The sequence below is a fragment of the Engystomops pustulosus genome, chromosome 7 (assembly GCF_040894005.1).
Source record: "Engystomops pustulosus chromosome 7, aEngPut4.maternal, whole genome shotgun sequence".
NCBI lineage: Eukaryota > Metazoa > Chordata > Amphibia > Anura > Leptodactylidae > Engystomops > Engystomops pustulosus.
Window position 1 is genome coordinate 12,050,014 of NC_092417.1, and position 20,006 is coordinate 12,070,019.

Genomic DNA, 20,006 nt, shown 5'->3' on the forward strand with positions numbered 1-20,006 from the left:
TGACTGGCGCTTGCCGCTGAATATATTTGTGTTATGGCGGTACCTGTCAGTAGCCTGCTGACTGGCGCTTGCCGCTGAATATTTTAGTTTTGGGGGTACCTGTCAGTAGCCTGCTGACTGGCCTTTGACTAAGGCATTTTTAGATCCGTTAGTCAGGGCTATATACTGAAACAGCGGCACATGCTGCATAGTAATTGGTTACAGGGGCCTATGGAGTTACATCAGTAAGGAAGAGTTTTGTAATGGAGGAAACTGATTACACTAGGTGGCTAGAATCTTTGTGTATCTGAGCACTTGCATTTGTCAATTCCATGTTAGCTTGTTTTTAGTGCGGCTTATGATGTGGCCCAGTCTTATACTCTGCAGGAAGTCACAATCATGTAATTATTCTTCTTCGAGACAATGAGTGCAGACAATGTCCTAGATGAGGAAGGCTTTGTACATAGTAACAGGGTCGATACACCCTCTACCAATGTAGTAACACTAGGGGTACGGAAAATCTCAGCTCCGTGGTAGTTTTGCGCCTTCCACTTCCTGCTCTATTATCTTGCTGCTATTTATAATCTTTGGAGGTTTATGCACTTGTTACCTGGATAGATGACACTTGCTCTTTCTTGTTGTGATAAAATATTTGATTCAGATCACTTATATGTCATCGTAAAACATTTTTGGGGGATTGTGATCCATCCTTAACATAAGTCATCAAAATAGGATCAGTGCAGGGTGGTGGATCCCCACCGTTCTATATCTGTACAAAGTCATCACTGTACAAATTCTAAAAAAAACGTGCAACATAAATTACACTAGAGAACAATTTCAGAGGGAAAACTGAACCAAAATGGAACCTTAAACAAGGTACATTAACGGTTTACAAAAGATCCTCCATATTATTCTTTAAAGAAGTGCTCTAAGAATTGCATCATTGATTAGCTCCGATACGACGGTACATGACTTAACTAATAATAGTGTCTCTTCATTAGTAAATTATATTAAGCTTCATTTTTCTGAGGTCCTCCGTTTTGTCACATGCCTTGAACCATACATGACCTTACGTGTGGACCATAAGTCAGTTCTTCTATGCATTCCTGTGAGAATCTGGACATTCGAGTCTTCTAGGAATCCATTGAGAGACTAATGTCCATTCCACAAAGAAGTCCCTGTGTGATCCGGGGAGGTCATGTGGGACAAAAGAAGGGACTAGAATAGGATAAGCTATTTACACTACTATTAACCACTTCTATTATCTCAGGAAACAAAAAAAACCCCACTGTTTGCTGGGTTGGATCTTTGGAAATAAAATGGATAAAAGAAACTTAAAGTCAAAGGAAATCCATGATTTCCTTGAAATAATGGAGAATAATTTTGAGAAAAATGTAAACAATTGCAGCAATGATCGATTGCTACACTGAGAATGTCTGCAACCATAAAAATAATAACTTTAGATTACTGCAGATTATTTTAATGGAATTCAGAAGAACACCCACCCTCTATCTGCATGTCAAACATGCAAAATTAATAGAGGATTTTAGCTCTTCCATTGGGTCCAGGTTAATGTTTATTGTATCAGATATCGAGGTGGTCATCTATCTGAAAATCTGATCCAAAAATGACCTCTATACAACAGAGTCCATGTGGCTTCTATCACAGTTCTGCACAATGATAATCCATTTGCAATAGGCTAATGCAAGTTACCAGCAATATTTTACCCTTGTGGAAATTGATATGAATAGGTGGGGGATTCCCTGCATTTTTTGCAGCAAGTTTGCCACCAGAAATACGTTGATAAGGTCGCTGGTACCGCGGCTACGAGCAGAGCTCTTTCCCACATCTGAACTGTGTGTTAGGGTCTTGCACGTGACCTGCCACTTCATTCATTTTCTATACTATTTTTGATTGAAGAAGTCACAAACATATGAGGATATCAAAACAGCAAATTAAATCTCACATTTGGGCCCCTGCATATGGCTAATGTAGTTTCACGGGTAACAAACAACCGTCCCATGGATTGTCCTTTGCTTCCCGTGTGTCATCGGCATGGGAGCTCAACTCAGAAAGGACTAGAACCTGCTCTATCTTTTGGGTAGTCAGCTCATATATGGGTTTATGTTATCCGTGGCCCATAGAAGTGAGTGGGGACACATGCTGGCTGTTGAAATTCACACATTCACCCGAATTTGTTCATCGAGCTCTAACTCCAAGTAGAACATGTGGCACAAAAAAAAAATTCCTACCAGCCCAACTTCATCGCCGTTCTAATAAAGCTTCCTTTATGAATCAATAGAAACTGAAAAAATATCACAGTGGATGAAGGAGAGGGGGAAAAATCACCAGCCAATAAGTTACTAAGCCAAACATAAAGGGAAAGTAGACCATCAATCCTCTTCTTCATTGATGCCCGAGCTGCCTCTCATTGAATAGCCTCTGAGCAGGCTGTTGTCAGATATCTCCGGCAGGGCCATAGAGATAGAAGCCACATGATACCCTCCACTCCATTTATGTAGGGGAACAGAACCCTATATATAACCAAAAACTGAAAACTCACCTGCTGAACCTTATATAATAAATAAAAAATGCTACAGGTCTAGAGAGGTGGTAAAACACATAAAACTATTGTAACCCTTGGAAGACCGGACGATGATGGCTGTGGACTAGGTGGTTCTGCAGGCCATTTATAGAATGGAGCTACTCAGCATTTTTTAGTGAACACAGCTGCCTATCCTCAGAGGTGGTGGAGGGGCTGTGTACATTTTGGGGGATGTCCCATCTGTTCTATCTCCTTCCATCGAACACACTGGAAGATCCAGTCCCTTCTGGGAGTAGTCGTGTAAGGTAATGAGCATCCTGCAGATTTTGGCTGAATCATTGGCCCAGAATTCATTGCTGTGAGTGACACTGGATTGAGGTGTGAGGGAGGAGGAGGAGCAGCTGCCGCCTCGCACACAGACAAAGCTGCACAGAAGATTCTCCAGCAACCTCCCTGTCTCCAGGAGGAGCCGAGACAATACTCTGCCTGCAGCCAGCATCCCATCCGCCTGCACAGTGAGTACCAGTACCATCATCATCCTCATCCCACATACTGTACCTGTAAATTACTGCCCAGTCTGCAGAATCAAAGAAAAGACCAAAACTGGGTCACTGCTTCTGGTTCTCTGTGATAGGAGCAAATAGCATAAAATTATAGACGAGGTCTACTCTACCTCGTATCTGTTGTTCTACTGCTCTCTGTTTGTGTCCTATTTATTAATCCACCAATTCATCCATTTCATATCTAATATATCTACAGTCCATCTTATATCTTTCTTCCGTTGCTCAGAATCACCAATCCAATGCCTCCTTATTTATCTGTTTCACATATCTGTATAATATCTACCTCTATCTCTCGATGCTGAAGTTATATTTGCTTCTTCCCACGAATCACACAAGGAATATCTTTCCAGAAATAGATCATTCAGCCTCTACCTTCTTCATCTAGAATTTTCTCACTGTAGATGGAGGATATTTTCCCTGTATTTCTTAGACAGTAAAGGGGTCACAGATAAAGGAATTGTCTGTGGGAGAGGGGCTACTGGGTTATAAGCCTCTTCCCAGTAATTCCCAATATCCTCAGTGTATGTTCCGATGCCGGGTGGTCTTTTAAATCCTGATTATTATATCTGGTATGGTAGCATGAGTCGGATGCATTCGTCATACAGGCATGTGTGCTTGTGACATTTCCAATATTAGATGTAATTTGGACCCTGGAGCTGACAGTAAAATGAGTGGTCCTTATAAATAGCAGGGTGATGGAGTTTTTGCTGTCATGGGTGTGGCGAGCAGACTGCGGAACAAGCTGAGATATTTCAGTCTTTGTGAATACATGATAGAGAGGGAGCCATCTGCAAGGCTGGGGCTGTGTGCAATGTCGAGGTCTTTATGAAGGGACCTCCAATAATTGAGAAAATGAGGATTTTCTTAGTTATAAACTGGGGAAGCAGATTATGGCTGCTCTGATAATCTGCTTTGTTATATATTTTTTAGGGTTGGGCTGGTGTAGCAGTGGATAAGAGATTATCAAATGGGCTTTAGTTTTTAGCAAAATAAGTAGTTGGATGTTGACAACCATCTAATATATATATGGAGTTCCGCTGTCTCAATATTTGGTTAATAATCCTTTTGTTCTCAGGGATATAAGAGGTGTTGAGCAGCAGCTCCCACCCCTCTCCTGTACACGACACATGCAATGCCCCACATGTTGGTTAGTGCTTCATCTCAAAATACTATGTTGACCTCTTCAATTAAATCTGGTTTTGAATTGGAAGGTGCACATACACACGGCCGACACAAATCCCAGTCAGTGTGTGCAAATGAGTGATTCATATAAGAATCTTGTCTCTAGACTTTACAACAAAGGAAATCATATAACTCTTGCTTACTTTTTTATGACTCTTAAGCAGCAAGTACAGCATATGTATTATTGAGACAATGAAGAGCACTTCTTATTCCCTCTTGGAAGCTCTTCCACTTGGCAGGAGACAATTGGGGTTCCTCCTCTATTGCTAACTTAGGTTGTGGGGCCATATATCTCAGATATCTGTCGGCCTAATGTTCATTTGGCCAACTACTTCTCCCAACTACATAGACATATTTAGCTTAGCCAAAAAGGTATGTTGGAAAAGAGAGCTCTGGTGGCTCCATTCAATATACATACACATGTTCATGTGTATGGGAGTCATGGCATATATCTACCGGAAGAAGATAAGCCTTAAGGCCCTTCCAGACACAAGACATCTCCCTTCATGGCATATTTTATCCTTTCCTGAGCATCTGCCATGGGGGACGAGTCAGGACGTTGTAAAACACGTCAGAAAGTTGTCTGCCTTGCAGAAATTGGCAGCTTCGGCTGACTTTCATCCAATATGCATGGCATGGCCACCTTTATTTGTTGGAATACAATGTTCTTTATGTATCCTCTCCTTAGTTTCTAGATGTTGCAAGCTGAATTATCATAAAAGATGAACATCTGTCGATCAGAACACGTCTTATATGTACTGTATTTGTGGATGATTATGTGTCTTCTCTTTTTGTAGATGATAACATATCTCTTCCATCTGTAGATGATAATGAATCTTCTTTGCTTGTAGGCCTTTTTCCTCCATTTTGTCGCTTCTAATATGACTTCTATATATTTTAGGTGACAATGCTGGACACACTAAGCAGCCAATATGATTCCTTTCTCTTCTGGAAACTCCCTATCCCTCAACTGGATCTCTCTGAACTGGAGTGCCTTGGCTTAGGGGAATCCACCAAGACATCTAAAGATGAATCCAGAGAGGAAGACCCACTGCGAGAGTACTCTGCCTTCAACTTCTGGCGAGAACCAATTGCCAGCATTGATACCCTGGACTTTGACCTTATTTAAAAGAAGTTGGTCTTCAAACCTCCAAGGCCTTGCTGTAATATACCTGCCTTTCAGCCACAAATCTCTAACAAAACTTATTTAATTTATGAATTTTTAATTTATTTATTTCACGACCCTGGCGGTTCATGTTGAATGTGTTTCTAAGTCTCTGTATTTATTTTCCAACACGTACAACACTTAATATTTAAGTCTGATCACTGCTGATAACGTTTGAGGCTTCATCGTCTCCGAGTTGTAATGTCTCACAATGGTTTGGCTAATGAAGGATAAACTAAAGATGGCCGTTTCATTAAGGGAATCTCGGATCAGTTTTGACTAAGCAAGTCTGCAGACAGTGTTAGGTATGTGCACTGGTGAGCTGTTTAATAATACCTTTGTGTATGTTGTAAGTAGCAGCATTAAACTGCTTCGCAGTCCTTCCCTGTGCATAAAAGCCTTTAGTATATAATTAGTAGCTTTTATCCATAGCAGAGGGGAAGGAACAGCAGTGTTAGGATGCTCCCCGAGTGCACATGGGAAGCACCATCCATGGAATATAAATACATATATCACAGTCCTGCGGCTGCTAACAACACACACATAGTTATGATACTTTTCAAGGGACAGTACCTTAGAATGATTAAAGCTTCTGACAGATTGCCTTTATAGGGGATATTCCCCTTAGGTCACCTCAGCCCATCCAGCTACAGGCAAACCATCTGTTCTCCAATTATTGTTGTCAGCTCTGACATGTCTTATCTAAATCTGGTTTGTCTGCATGTGAATTGGCTTTGTATTAGGTGGGTTGTAGAGAAATGACAACCAATATTGGGTAGGAAGATGTTATTACACAGGCAAATTTCCCGCCTGGTGCTGAACACAGACCGCAGTCAGTCGGAGGGGGATTACTACATGAATATGGGGTTGAATAATCATTTATAAATGTTCATTTTGTCAGCACTACATGGGGTATTATTAACCTGGAAGGTGCTTGTGCAGCTCCACCAGCACAGCCGCTGCACACCCAAAGCAGAAATCTGAGTATCAGGCTCGGATTTCTTTCAAACTTCCTCTTGTAAATACAAGTAGCAAATTGCCGTCGGCCAATCTGTGAACAAACCCATAAGCAGATATCTCAAATGTGGAATCGACAACTGTCCTCAAAAGATAATCTCCACTTTAAAAGGATAACCTATTTAGTTAGGTAAGGAATGTTTAAGAATTTCCCAAAACCCATGCTCCGTCCAGTATCAGGGGCTGGAAGTGGTGGTGGCATATATCAGTACCCTCTACCAATGTTGTATACATCAGAATGTATTCGCTTTATGTTATAGCCGGGTTCACATGACATTTCACTGGACCAGTATTACCCATGTAACAAACTGTTGAAATATGCACTGCAGAATAAAACATTTCGGTTGTGACTTACACTTTTGGTTTATACTTTGTTTAGTGTGTGCGTTCACCCTCATACGCAACGTAAAGACAGGTTATATTCTTATACTACTAATTCTAAAGGGATTGTGCCCTAATCACTTATTTACTATATTCTGGAATCTTCTACCTCATTCCTTACAGTGCGGCGCATCGTCCAGGTCCACCTGCTGGAGGAGGAAAAAAGTGCACCATAGTGACAAGCATGAACATTATGCCTTTGCTATATTTGATCCTTCTATGAGTAGTTTCATTGAATGCAATAGTAAATGTGTGGTCAGTTCCCTAGAATTCAGAGATTATACATTTCTTGCCAATAGTCCTGAAAATTTTCCTGAGATTTTGGTCGGCCAAACCCTGAGAGAAAGAAGATTTTCACGGGTAGGTTGACTTGGTTCCCGGGACTCTGGAGTAAATAGGCAAGGAGAGGTTCAATGTATAGACCACAGTATAAGGAACCCCCCTCAGTGCTTTTGAAGAATGCTTTTGGAATATAAATCCATTCCACAGTCCTGCTGCTACTAACAACACACACAGGCTGCTCTCTGAGGCTGCTTCCAAACACATGCACAATCTTTTGCATGGTCAAATGAGCTGACAGACCCCCCCCCCCCCCCCTTTAAAGATTTTATGAGTTTTTAAATAAAATTATTGGGAAATTCTAGTGATCCAAAGCTGGAGCCACCATGACGCCCATTCATGTGCCAACAGATATAATACTTCATGCATTCCTGTGACCTAAGAAATGTAAACAAACACCAAATCCTTTCCTGAAACCACAGAATCCTTTCAAACAAGCTCAAACAGAAAAGGTAGCCACACACGTTTCATCTCCAAGAGCTGCCGAAAAGGACTGAAATATAAGAGGTCATGAAGCATCTATAATCTAGGGCCTCATGCACAAAACCGTATATAGGGGGACCACGAGCTAGTTACAGAAATTGCCGCTAACTTACCTTGACTTTTGTTACGCACGGTCACGGTGACTAAGCTGATCGGCTGTGCTGCAAATTTTAGAACAGGTCCTATTCCTTCCCATACTGAGGTGGCGCTGCCTGGATCTTATGGAGATGGAAGGGGTGAGCAGCACCCTCTCTTCCCTAGCCGAAACGGGCCACAAATAATCTGCCGTTTTGTTTATAGGCCGTTTCAGCATGAGCCCAGGCCTTGCCTCTACGTCCAGCCAACCTGAGCTTACTTACTGTTACTGACAAAAATCTTGTAATTTTAATAAATTAAAATGGCTTCTTTTGTATACAGAATTGTCACATATTAAAAAAAAAAAAAACATCTAAAAGTTTGCTAAAAGATAATCAAAATGAAAATAATCAACATGTTCCCAGATTTATAAAGTAGTTGGTGATGATCAACGTCAAATAACAGATGTAACTGAGAATGCCGTCACATGGTACGAATTTGGTGCATTTTCTAATGCACTGCAAACGCATGCGTTTTCACATGTTACCATGCAACTGGATGCATTTATGTCATGTTAACAATACATTAACATTGCCTTTACAAAGCTAACTGTTAACATGATGTTACCGTTGAGTTAATATTGGGTTTTGTAAATGCAATGTTAAAGCAATGTAATTAGTCAAATCTGCTCTCCACAGCTGTTATACTACGTTTCAACATGACAACATAAACGCCAATACACATAGGGGGGCCGAGGGGCATTGTCTAATGATTCCCAAGTATTCACTCTTTTTAAATCAGGTAACAATTATTAAATCATATGATAAACAGTGTTAATATACAATGAGAATGAAAAACTGTACAAATATACATATCTTAACAATATAATTTTGTTCCCCTAAATCAAGGCTACTTCCTAAGCACTGCCACCACTGGATCTTACAGCGTCTTGTCCAATATTGCCCCATACAGTATTGATATGAGACTTCTCAGATTATTAGCTTGCACCACTCCCATCTGAGCCACGCCTAGACCCAAACTTTGCAGTTCGGTTCTGCTTAATACTAGTCAGGATTATTGGTGGTTGACATCTGCCGGTGCTACATGAGCACATATGTGGTTGGTAATGTTGGTGGTTGCCCCATGCTGGTGCTACATGATGTGCCGTCTACAACCAATAGAGCTGCAGATAAATTGACAGATTTACTTATCCTAATATTTAGTCAGTGTAAAGTTAGACTGGAAGTTGTAAAATTCACCAGATTACTGTAGTGGCTTATTCCAGATGATAATTTTAAACAAAGTTTACTACCACCCTTAAACATACTAACCCCCCTTCAGAGTTTTGCACAGCACCCTATACTCCTATAGGAGGTACCATAATTATTTGTGTCCATGGGTTGCTAAAAAAATAACCATTCTAGCGCAAAAGATTTAAGTGGTGCACCCGTGGGCGTACCTCTAGCTCCTAGAGCACAATGATCGACAACCCAGAACCAGCTCTCCTGTAGTGATGTACGGCGGGTGCAACTGTGATGCATGATGTCACATTGTAAGCCTTGCCCATTTCCACTTAAGCCACACTAAGCTTCTAAAACACATAATGAACATGGGGTGCAGCACGTACTCGTTCTGTACAAATTAAGCTGGAAACTAGTATTCAGCTAATTGAAGACTCCATATCGCTCTGAAGCCCATTGACAGTTAGGCCACATTCACAGGACCGTATGGAGGACATATATACGGCCGATATACGTCCTCCACAGACGGCAATGGGCGCACGGCGCCCTACGGGAGCGGTAAGGTGCAGCACACGTGCGGCACCGTACCACTCCGTACCCGGGAAAAAGATAGGACCTGTCCTACCTGACCAAAAACGCCGTGTGTGACATCACCCTTCGGAGGAAAACATTTGTATGGACAAGCTAGAGTCATCATGGGAGAGAAAGGCAAGTCAGGAGTGATACACAGACGCGAGCCTTCTGATTTATTTGGCGACCATGTACCAATCTGGTCATGTCTGGTGTAGCTTTGAGCTATTAGGTCGATGTTACACATGGCGTTTTTAGGCCGTTTTTAGTTTTAGGGCGCATTCACACGTTGCGTTGCGTTTTTGTACGCATTCCCTGGCTTCAGCTTTGATCACATGCTAAGGTTACATTGCCTTTCCACTGCATCCGCTAAAACTCAATGTAACCTTAGCATGTAATCAAGGCTGAAGCCAGTGGAATGCATCAAAAACGCAACGCACGATGCGGCGTATCGTGTGGATGCGCCCTCAGGGTTTGTAGGCCAAAAAACTGGTGCACAAGTCATGATAAATCTCCCTCATAGAGACTAAGAAGAAGTTGAGGTCGGGAACACATGAATGATGATGAGGGGTCGTCATGGGGGACTCTACGGGAAAGTACCTTTTCGAGATCTAGCAAGCTGGAGACCTTTGTGGAGATCTGCACGTACCGCAAGGGACAGATATATAGGTAAAGACACAAGGTGGAATATCAATGGCTTTGTATAAAATGTGAGACCTCACCAGTAGGGTCCTCATTCCACATTTTCCAGTCTGATGAAGTTTTACTTTTCTACTGGTGGGGGTTCAGTACTTGAACCTGATCAGAATTTTCAAGTTTGGGTTCAGCCGGTCTTGAACTTTCTAGGGTCCGCTTGTCATTCAATTATAATATTGATAGGGGATAACTTTGTGATAGTCCGAATGCTGGTACGCCACAAATCACGAGAATGAGACCTTGTGATCTGAAGAACGGGGGTTTCCTATTATCACGAATAGGCACTCACAAGCGCATTCTAGTCAAGCCAAACCATTCGCTGACCCTGTGAGTGTCGGAGATCGCAACAACGAGAATGAGTGCTATCACTCCCATTAGTGAGAATGTGATTTCAATTTTCCGAATTTTGGGGGTCCCATTCTCATGATGATCTGACTGTTGGGACACCATCCAATCATGAGATCCACGAGCCCACAAAATGAAAAACAGGTCCTGTTCTCTCTAAGGGTGATGCCACACATGGTGTTTTGAAACCGTTTTTGGTCCGTTTTCAAGCAGTCCGTTAAGAAACGCATGCGTTCTGCTTAAAAACGGACTGAAAATGGGTTCAAAACGCCATGTGTGGCATGACCCTTAGGCTGCAGTCACACGTGGCATTTTCGCCATCTTCTGACGCTAATAACTTTTTCATACTTTGGTGTGCGGAGATGTGTTTGGTGTCATTTTTTTGCAAAATGAGCCGACGTTTTCATTACTATCATTTTAAGAACTGTGTGACATTTTGGTCACTTTTTATTCCATTTTTTCATGTGAAGTAAAATAGTGTAAAAGTCGCATTTCGGACATGTGGGCGCCATTTTCCGTTATGGAGGTCACCGCTGGCAGTAACCGTTTTTATATTTTGATAGATCAGGCTTTTTGGGACGAGGCGATACCTAATGTATCTGTGATTTTTACTGTTTATTACATTTTATGTCAGTTCTAGGGAAAGGGAGGTGATTTGAACTTTTAGGTTTTTAACATTTTTTAACCGGTTTGCGACCGCCCGCCGCGTATTCACGGCGGCGGTCGCGGCGCGCTGCATGGAGAGGGCTCACGGGCTGAGCCCTCTCCACAGCCGGTAAGTCTTTGCTGCATATTGCAGCAAAGGCTTACCGGTAACATCCGCGATCGGTGCTAGCACCGATCGCGGGTGTTTTCACAGCATGGGCTGCTGGCAAAGCTGCCGGCAGCCTCAAACAGATAGCGGCGCATGGGCGCCGTCATCTTACCTGGGATCGCCGCTCCCCGTGACGTCATCGGGGGGCGGTGATCCGTCTCCATGGTAGCCTCGGGTCTTACGTGATGTCATCGGGGGGCGGCGATCCGTCTCCATGGTAGCCTCGGGTCTTACGAAGACCCGAAGCTATTTCGTTTTAACCCCTTCATTACAATGTGCTGATAGCACATTGTAATGAATGAGGAAGAAAATCCCCATATACTGCCATACTGTAGTATGGCAGTATATGATAGGATCGATCAGACAACCTAGGGTTAAAGTACCCTAGGTTGTCTGAAAAATAGTATAAATAAAAAAAAGTTAAAAAAAAAAATTATAATAAAAAAACCTAAAATTTCAAATCACCCCCCTTTCCCTAGAACTGACATAAATATAAATAAACAGTAAAAATCATAAACACATCAGGTATCGACGCGTCCGAAAATGCCCGATCAAAATATGATAACGGTTTTTCAATGCGTTTAACCCCGTAACGGAAAATAGCGCCCAAAGTCGAAAATGGCACTTTTTTGCCATTTTGAAAAATCTAAAAAAATCTATAAAAAGTGATCAAAAGGTCGTACAGTCCTAAAAATGATATAATTGAACATATTATCAAATTTCGCAAAAAATGACACCACCCACAGCTTCATACACCAAAGTATAAAAAAGTTATTAGCGCCAGAAGTTGGCAAAAATCAAAAAAATTATTTTTGTACAGGAGGTTTTAATTTTTGTAAATGTATGAAAACATTATAAAACCTATACAAATTCTGTATCCCCTTAATCGTACCGACCCAAAGAATAAAGTAGACCTGTCATTTGGGGCGCTCAGTGAAAGACGTAATATCCAAGCCCACAAGAAAATGACGCAAATGCGTTTTTTCACCATTTTCATTGCATTTGGAATTTTTTCCCGCTTCTGAGTACATGGCATGGAATATTTAATACCATCATTATGAAGTGCAATTTGTTACGCAGAAAACAAGCCGTCACACAGCTCTTTACGTGTAAAAATAAAAAAGTTATAGATTTTTGAAGGTGGGGAGTGAAAAATGGACATGAAAAAACAGGAAAGGGCCCGGTCCTTAACCGGTTAATTACCATATAAACTCGAGTATAAGTCAAAACTCACCTTTCTGACATCACCCCTAGGTCCTCTTCTGTCTACGATGCTCCGGTGCCACCTCGGGTCCTAGATGGTCTGTTCATTCCTACCATATACTGCAATACTACCGTCGCTGGCTCATTGTTACGAAACTGCAGAAACCATGCAACCTCGGGTCTGATGAAGACCCAAAGCTGTCATGGCAACCGATCGCCATCCCCTGATGACTTTCAGGGGAACGACAATCAGATCCAAAATGGTGGCGCCCACGCGCCACCGTCTTTTAAATGCCGCTGGCAGCATCAGAGGATTTGATAGCCGCGATCGGTGCAAGCACCGACCACGGTTATTAGCGGTGGGGGTTTGCTGCAGTATGCAACAACCCCCACCGGTGTATGAAGAGAACTCAGCCCTTGAGCCCTCTTCATACACCCCCCGCACAGCTACGGTACAGAGGGTTAAGCAGTCCGTTAAAAAACGCATCCACTTTTTACCGGTTTTCCCAATTATCTTAATTAAAACCGATCAAAAACGGATGTGTTTTCAAAAACGTGTGCAGTTTTTTGATGGGCTGCTTAAAAACGGGCCAAAAACGGGTTCTAAACGCCACGTGCGACCGCAGCGTCACAGGGAATGAGCGCCAGGACGAGCCTCGCGTGTAACCCCATGAATGTGAACCCCTTATCCAATTTACAGTCCCACTGAGTTAATACTCCTCTATACATAAATTATATATTCTTCCTGCAAAAACGTAATATCTATAGTTATAATGACCACCTTCAGGGGAGCCTCATCTAGCTGTAGGTATATAATAGCAATACATGTGATGAATCCCTCCTTCAACATGAATAAAAACAACTCCGTGTAACACGATAACTACCGCCATATTCGGCAATCTGCAGACTCCTGAGGTAAAACACAAGCTCGGTCTCCATAGAAACCCGCGCCCTTTTCCTTCAGTCGTTTCGCGCAGCCGCAGTTAGAACGCTTCTTACTTATCTAGTCCCGTCTTCTACAGGCGTAGCGTCTGTGTGAATTCACTAGCGGATCCCTCCGCGGCGGGCTGACGCGCTGCATCCTACTTCCGCCCAGTACTCCTCCGCTGGTAGCGCCGCCATCTTGTTGGGACCCAAACTTTTGAACCGATGAAATTTTTCGGGGAGCCCGAGGGCGCCTGAAAGGAGGGGCGGACGGAGGAGGAGCAGGGGTGAGAAGCCGGCGGCGAGCGCTGACAGGGCCCACGGTGAGTTCGGCGGGAAATCGGTCATATAGTCCGTCGGTGGCCATGTGGTGGCCCTGTGTGTGATTGGCCGGGGGGGTGAGGGGTGACTTGTGGGGGCACCCCAAACTGAAACCCAACCCCAAATAACCTAACTGAAGCCCCTCAACCGGGGAGCAACCCCTCTTCCCTCATGTATGATCTATGCTCCCCAATTTAACCCTTTCCTTACCTCATGCCGTGTTTCCAGTCGTTCCTAATCTCTTTGCTTAACATTTTTGTCCTTACAGATCGGTTCATGACAAAAATTCCTCCATTTCTGTTGCTACTGTACAAATATTTCCTTTCCGTGACCTGGGAAAGCTGAGTGACTACCAATATGGCCGCCGTGGCCTGTGTCACCCAGCTTTGCCATTGTGTTATGAGGTTCCTCGCCCCTCGTGAACGGTGGCTCCAAATTGTGGCGGTTGAATGATTGTAGAAATGTCCTCAACGGGTCGTAATAGACAAATTCTTAATTTTCTGAGGAAAATATTCTTAATTTGGGCACATGGTGACGCAGAATAGGGTATGGTTTATGTCTTTGTTGCCTAAATGTGGGCGGTGTCACTATATTTGGGGCAAAGCTTAAAGGGGTTGTCCAAATAAGACCTCTTTCTTCCAAAAACAGCAGCACACCAGACCATGGTCTGTGCCGGTATTGCTGCTTGGCTCTATAGGAATGAATGGAGCTTGGTTGCAGTACCACACACTGCCCATGCTCAGGGGTGGCGCTGTTTTTTAACTTTCGGACAACCCATTTCAGCTTCCCTGTTATTGTCGGGTTGGATTAACTTTTATCTCCTTGTAGATGGCGCTGGACCTGGGGAAGAGGTTATTAGAAGCAGCTCGTTGCGGAGAAGACGATGAGGTCCGGCAGCTGATGCAGAATGGCGCGCCGTTCACCACAGACTGGGTACGTCCTCCAACCACAACAGAATCAAGACCCCTGTGACTTTATATCTCTCTGTCTCCACCTGGGCTGGTTGGTGGGAGCGTGAGTGCTGTGTCCCCCACTAATCACTAGAGTGGGGTTCCCTTGTCTGAATGGAGCAGATGACTGGGGTACAAGCATGGGGTTCACTTCTATAAACGCGTCATCACCAGGAGACTCCTAGAGAGTGATTGGGATGACTGGTCTATGAGACGGAGGTGCAGGACCACTTGTGATGAGCGTCAGGATGGCGGGAACAATCAGTATGCAACGTTATAGAGCAATGACCTTTCGGCAGTGGCCAAATAAAGGCCAATTTCCCAAATTTAGACTCCGACTCCAGCTCTACCAAAATGGACAATGCAGTCCAGTTTTCCTAGTCCCTCTAGCAGTGCTGAGAAAATTGCGGACATTTTTTTTTTTTTTCCTCTGTGTCCTTTTTCCTTTGATCTGTAGCAGAGGAGCTTCACTTCTGAGCATGTACATAAAGTGCAGCCACATCTATGTCAACTAAAAGCCTACAAGAGTGTGCGCAACCCACACACAGTCCACATATGGCTTATCATATTATAAGTTACAACCCAATAAGCGCTTCCATAACTGATGGTAGCTGAGAAGTTCTCACTGCTCCCAGGCCCCCAGTTGCTGCAGGCCCGGGGAGCAGGAGAAGGACCCAGGACTGGTAAGTACTTGTCAGCTGTACTGTACTGCTCCGGGACCTCTCCTGGCGCAGCTCTGTCCTAGGTCCTGCTGCTGACACCTACTATCATCGGGCCTATAGAATAGAGCAGCTAATGGAGGAGAGAAGAAGCTGCAGTGTGGAGCCAGGAAAGGAGGGGAGGTTATTTTTTTCTGTCTGCTCTGGGGGTCTCCAGTATGTCTCTGCTCTGAATGCTGTGGTGGTATTTATTGCCTGAGCCTTCCATGTGAATGAAGTACTGTAGCAGATGTGTGACCTGTTCTCTATTCACTTAATACTAGTCCTGGCAGCCTCATGGAAGTGTAGACGTGTGTATCGGCAATTCATTTACTGCAAATACATAGAGTGGGGATTCAGTCCTCTGTCCTCCCTGTGGTTGGTGGTCTCGACAGTCAGGCCCTTAGAGGCGCGTTTCACAGGAACAGGGAGTCTCTGCTTCTCTGCCAGCTGAACACCTGTTTAAAGTCTCATTCGGTTGTTCCATGGGGATTCAGGGGCTCCTTGCATCATAAATAAGCTCTTGTGATCAGGGCCCTCACTCCTATTGTTCCATATGACTGTTTGTTCTGTGTAATGTAATATTATATATATATGTGTCCCCTATGATTTGTAAAGAGTTATGGAATTTGATGGTGCTCTATATCTTAAGATTATTATTTAACCAGGAGTTATATTTCCTTGTAGTATATATAACTGATGCTTGGAGTCCAGCTCAGTCTACGTTTTCGGATTTCAAAATATAGCAAATGGGCCAAGGTTCTCTGTTGAGCTGATTTCCAAAGATTTTTCTGTGTCTTGCAGCTGGGGACGTCTCCGCTCCATCTCGCGGCTCAGTACGGTCACGTCTCCACGGTGAAAGTTTTGCTCCAAGCCGGGATCAGCAGAGATGCGCGCACCAAGGTGGACAGGACTCCGCTGCACATGGCGGCCACTGAGGGGCACACCCATATAGTGGATCTGCTCATCAAGGTTTGGTCACACTCGGGGGACGGAGCGGAATCACGCATGAAAACGTTAACGTAATGTGACGCCTGTCGTCTTCATCTTCTTTTAGAATGGAGCCAACATCAACGCCAAAGACATGCTGGAGATGACGGCGCTGCACTGGGCGACGGAGCACAATCACCAGGACGTGGTCGACCTGCTCATTAAGAACGGGGCCGACGTCAACATCCAGAGCAAATTCGGGAAAACCCCATTTGATATCGCCCTAGACCGAAATTACCCCGATCTTCTCATGACCTTACAGGTGAGAGATGCATAAGTCTTATATGGTTTTACAGAATTTTGGATGTTGTTAGAGGACATACACTGATAAGTTTGTCTTCTATGATAGGAAACCATGCAAGGACAGGGCCACATACACATCCAGCCAGCAAGGACCAATGCCATCTCTGTCTCATCGCCTCAGATCATCCTGGCGCCCGGCCTCATGTCGACCACCACCGCAGGTACAGCGCAGGACTGTCCGGTGTATGGAGCAGGGTTTCTGTACTGGTGCTGTCAGCATTTTGAACACAAGGTGGCGATGCAGCTGCTGATATGTAGCATACATCGCTGAGGTTCTGTTATGTTTGCTGTACATTGACTTTTTCTATTCTCCTCTGCAGCCGGCGGTGGAGGAACTATTGAAATTACGAACCCTAATTCTGTGTTGGCCACCCTAGCAGCACTAGCAGAAGCGTCCACTCCTATTTCCGGCACTGGTAGTAACTCTGGTAAGTCCTACCCTAAGAAACTCCTGACTACATCTATCCATTGGCTCTTCTAAAGAGTTGTGCATTGTCTGTCCCCAAGGTACCACGACTGAGCTTGTGTCTGTGGACTCCATGGGGCAGATTGTAGAAAACGGAGGTCAGAGGGTGATCACCATTGTGACAGACGGAGTGCAGCTTGCAAACCTACATGGTGGCTTTACTACGGATCACATGAGGCACCCGCTGCTAGTGACCATACAGAATGGAGAGCAAGGTAAGTTTAGGGCTTCTCTTAAGCGATGGAAGAACAGTTATGGCCAGTGTGTGACCGGTGCCAACTTATTTGCAGTTGTTGCCATCCCTGAAGGAGAAGTGATAGAAGAGGTTGTTACAGAGGAAGAAGTTCCCCCGACCAAAAGACCCCGCGTGGAACTTGTGCAGCAAACTACAAAGGAGAATACAGTAAGGAGACCGTATGTTATAATGGGGGTGTGAATACAGTAATGAGGGGGTACACCCCCAATTGATGCTGTAAATAATATAATACAATCAGGAGGGCGCACACCTCCTGACGCTCTGAGAATTTTAAGATTAGAATAAGAGACGAACAAAAAACAACCTCCTCTTCTCGAAAAGAAAATGGAGACCTCTGCATTTGGAACGGTCCTGTCTGTTCTGTTGCGTGTCCATTTCTCATATTGTCTCTTCCTTCTTCCTAGGACAATCAGGATGATGAAGACGCCAGAAAACTACTACAACAGCAGCTGCATGAAGCCAACGTCCGTGCCCAGGAATACCGGCAGCAGCTCATGGAGAAGGAGCAAGAGGCAGAGGAGTACCGGGTCAGACTGGAGAACCTGGCCCGCCAACACCTCAATGGGGACAGCTTTACTGTGGTAGAGGACGGAGACACCATCATCATCTCCACCGAGGAGTTTCAGGGCACAGAAATGACGGAGATAGAGACGGTGGAACATCACTGCGACATTCCTATGGAAAGTGTCGTCATGTGACCACGCTACTATCGTTTTAGCAGGTTGGCAAACTTTTTATCTTGTCTCTCGGGGGGTGGCTGAGGCTAGAAGAAGGGGAGCCGAGTCCCTAGGCTTGAAGGTTCGGGAGTCCTCAGGAAAAAAAAAAGTCCCCTGGATGCACAACGAAACGCACTCACATAAGTTGGTGTAGGCTTCAGGGATCGGTCGGGCCTCCACAGACGGATGCAGTTGTGCCTGGATGTAAATATCTGTACTCATTTATATTTATATATGCTCCCGGAGCTCTCGCTTCCTTGCTCCTTCTATTGTGTAGATATTACATTCCCTGTATAGTGCCGCTCAGCTTTGTGTCGCGTGTAGGGGGGGGGGGGGAGTTGGGGGCGGTCATGCAAGACCTTCTGCGCTATTGATGGCCGGCATGTGGCTGGGATCGAAAAATAAAACTGAGTCGGTATTGGGCTTGTCTGAGGAAGTGAAATGATCCAAGTCAATACTAGGTCTTACAGTCCCAAAACCATCACAGATCTTCTGTCAGAGCTGCGCCCAATGGTGGGTGACTGTCTGGCCCAATTAAACAATTGTTCCTGCTCCTCTCCGCCTCGTGTTTTACGCAATTCACCAGAAAGTCCCCACATCACTATCAAAACCCAACTGGATTTGAATTTGCTGTGACCGCAAGACCTGTTATGGATTTGGGTTATTCGGTGGAGGGGGGGCACATCTTGACATATGATAATTATTTGTATACTCGCCTCTCCAGAGGGACTCCTTGGGTCCGGCGGTTGTGACCTCCGAGGCCAAGGATTAGCTCAAACATCTGGCGTACAATGTGTTTATATTCTTTGGTCTGATTGGACCACAGGCAATGGAGTGCGAAGATCTGCTTCTGGACTAGAGGAGGCTCCTCGGAGAGGTAAGTATGTAGCATTTTTGTTTATTTGGCCATTCCCTCTTTGTTGGCTTAAAGCTTTTATCCCTTTAAAATGTTGTACCAAGTATTTGTTATCATGGGAATAAAACACGGATTGTTGTGTCCTGCAAGATTGAAACCCGGCCGGCAATGTGGAGAACGGGGCCTTATTGTAATGTCAGAGATAACTGAGCGCTGTGCTCTGCAATTTCCAAGGCTAATTTACAATTGAAGGGAGCGGCATGACACGTTCTCCTTCAGTCACTCCACCCAGTGTGCAGAATGGGACCCCTACAATGGGTAGAATGGCAATAACTTATATAAATGGTGCAGTCCTTTAAACGAGTAATTCTGCACTAGACTGAAGCGAAAAAGCCGTCTAACGAGAGCGGGGACGTTATTTAATTTTGCATATTGCAAAATGTTACAATTTACCTCTAGTGATTTTGCATTTTTATTTTTTTTCCTTTATGGTTTATTTTTATCAAACTTTTACATGGCATCAGATGTAAAATTTCTTTTTTTTTTTTTTTTTTTTTTTGGTCCATTGATCAAACGTCACGCTTTATAGCCAAGGCAGCAGTTCCAGGTGGACCGGCACATTGGCAGGATCCGTATGTGGTCACACTTGGGACTGTAAGCTTTGCTGGTGGGAGACGAAAGATTGACACGTCAATACTGAATCGCATTAGCGTGAAGCGCGGCAAGGCAGAGGTTACGCCGCGCTGACAAAGTTTCTCTAGTCGGCAGGCTGTTGCCATGGCAGCCGCTCTCGGCCCACTTAATATTCATTAAAAGCCGCAATGTTAGAATTTTACTCTCATATCCGCGCTTGTTCTTCTTTAACTCCGTGATGGCCAACTGAAAAAATAAACAGTCCAGCCCAGTTGCAACCAGTATCTGGTTTTAC

The 20,006-nt window shown here is 44.2% G+C and overlaps 3 protein-coding genes across 4 annotated transcripts in view; 2 read left to right on the top strand and 1 right to left on the bottom strand.

Annotated features, from left to right (window-relative positions):
- CDC42SE1 (CDC42 small effector 1) overlaps positions 1–13,587 on the bottom strand; it is a 59,752-nt gene extending 46,165 nt beyond the window's left edge. Inside the window, exon 1 of the mRNA XM_072114785.1 lies at positions 13,483–13,587. The gene's annotated coding sequence lies outside the window, so the exon portion shown is untranslated. The remainder of the gene's footprint in view (positions 1–13,482) is intronic.
- MLLT11 (MLLT11 transcription factor 7 cofactor) lies at positions 2,782–6,807 on the top strand. The gene is made up of 2 exons (XM_072114781.1): positions 2,782–3,039; positions 5,171–6,807. Exon 2 carries the CDS (start codon positions 5,177–5,179, stop codon positions 5,396–5,398), a length of 222 nt encoding a protein of 73 aa, XP_071970882.1. The 5' UTR covers positions 2,782–3,039; positions 5,171–5,176; the 3' UTR covers positions 5,399–6,807.
- Positions 13,588–13,618: 31 nt separating the features above from the next.
- On the top strand, positions 13,619–18,366 carry GABPB2 (GA binding protein transcription factor subunit beta 2). 2 transcript variants are annotated; one of them, XM_072114782.1, is made up of 9 exons: positions 13,619–13,845; positions 14,672–14,776; positions 16,296–16,463; positions 16,549–16,743; positions 16,831–16,945; positions 17,105–17,212; positions 17,292–17,465; positions 17,541–17,653; positions 17,911–18,366. In XM_072114782.1, the coding sequence occupies exons 2-9, from the start codon at positions 14,672–14,674 to the stop codon at positions 18,202–18,204; spliced, it is 1,272 nt and encodes a 423-aa protein (XP_071970883.1). In that variant the 5' UTR covers positions 13,619–13,845; the 3' UTR covers positions 18,205–18,366. The 2 variants fall into 2 exon arrangements, with proteins under 2 accessions (XP_071970883.1, XP_071970884.1); XM_072114783.1 differs by lacking the exon at positions 13,619–13,845 and adding an exon at positions 13,903–14,016.
- The last annotated feature ends 1,640 nt before the right edge of the window (positions 18,367–20,006 follow it).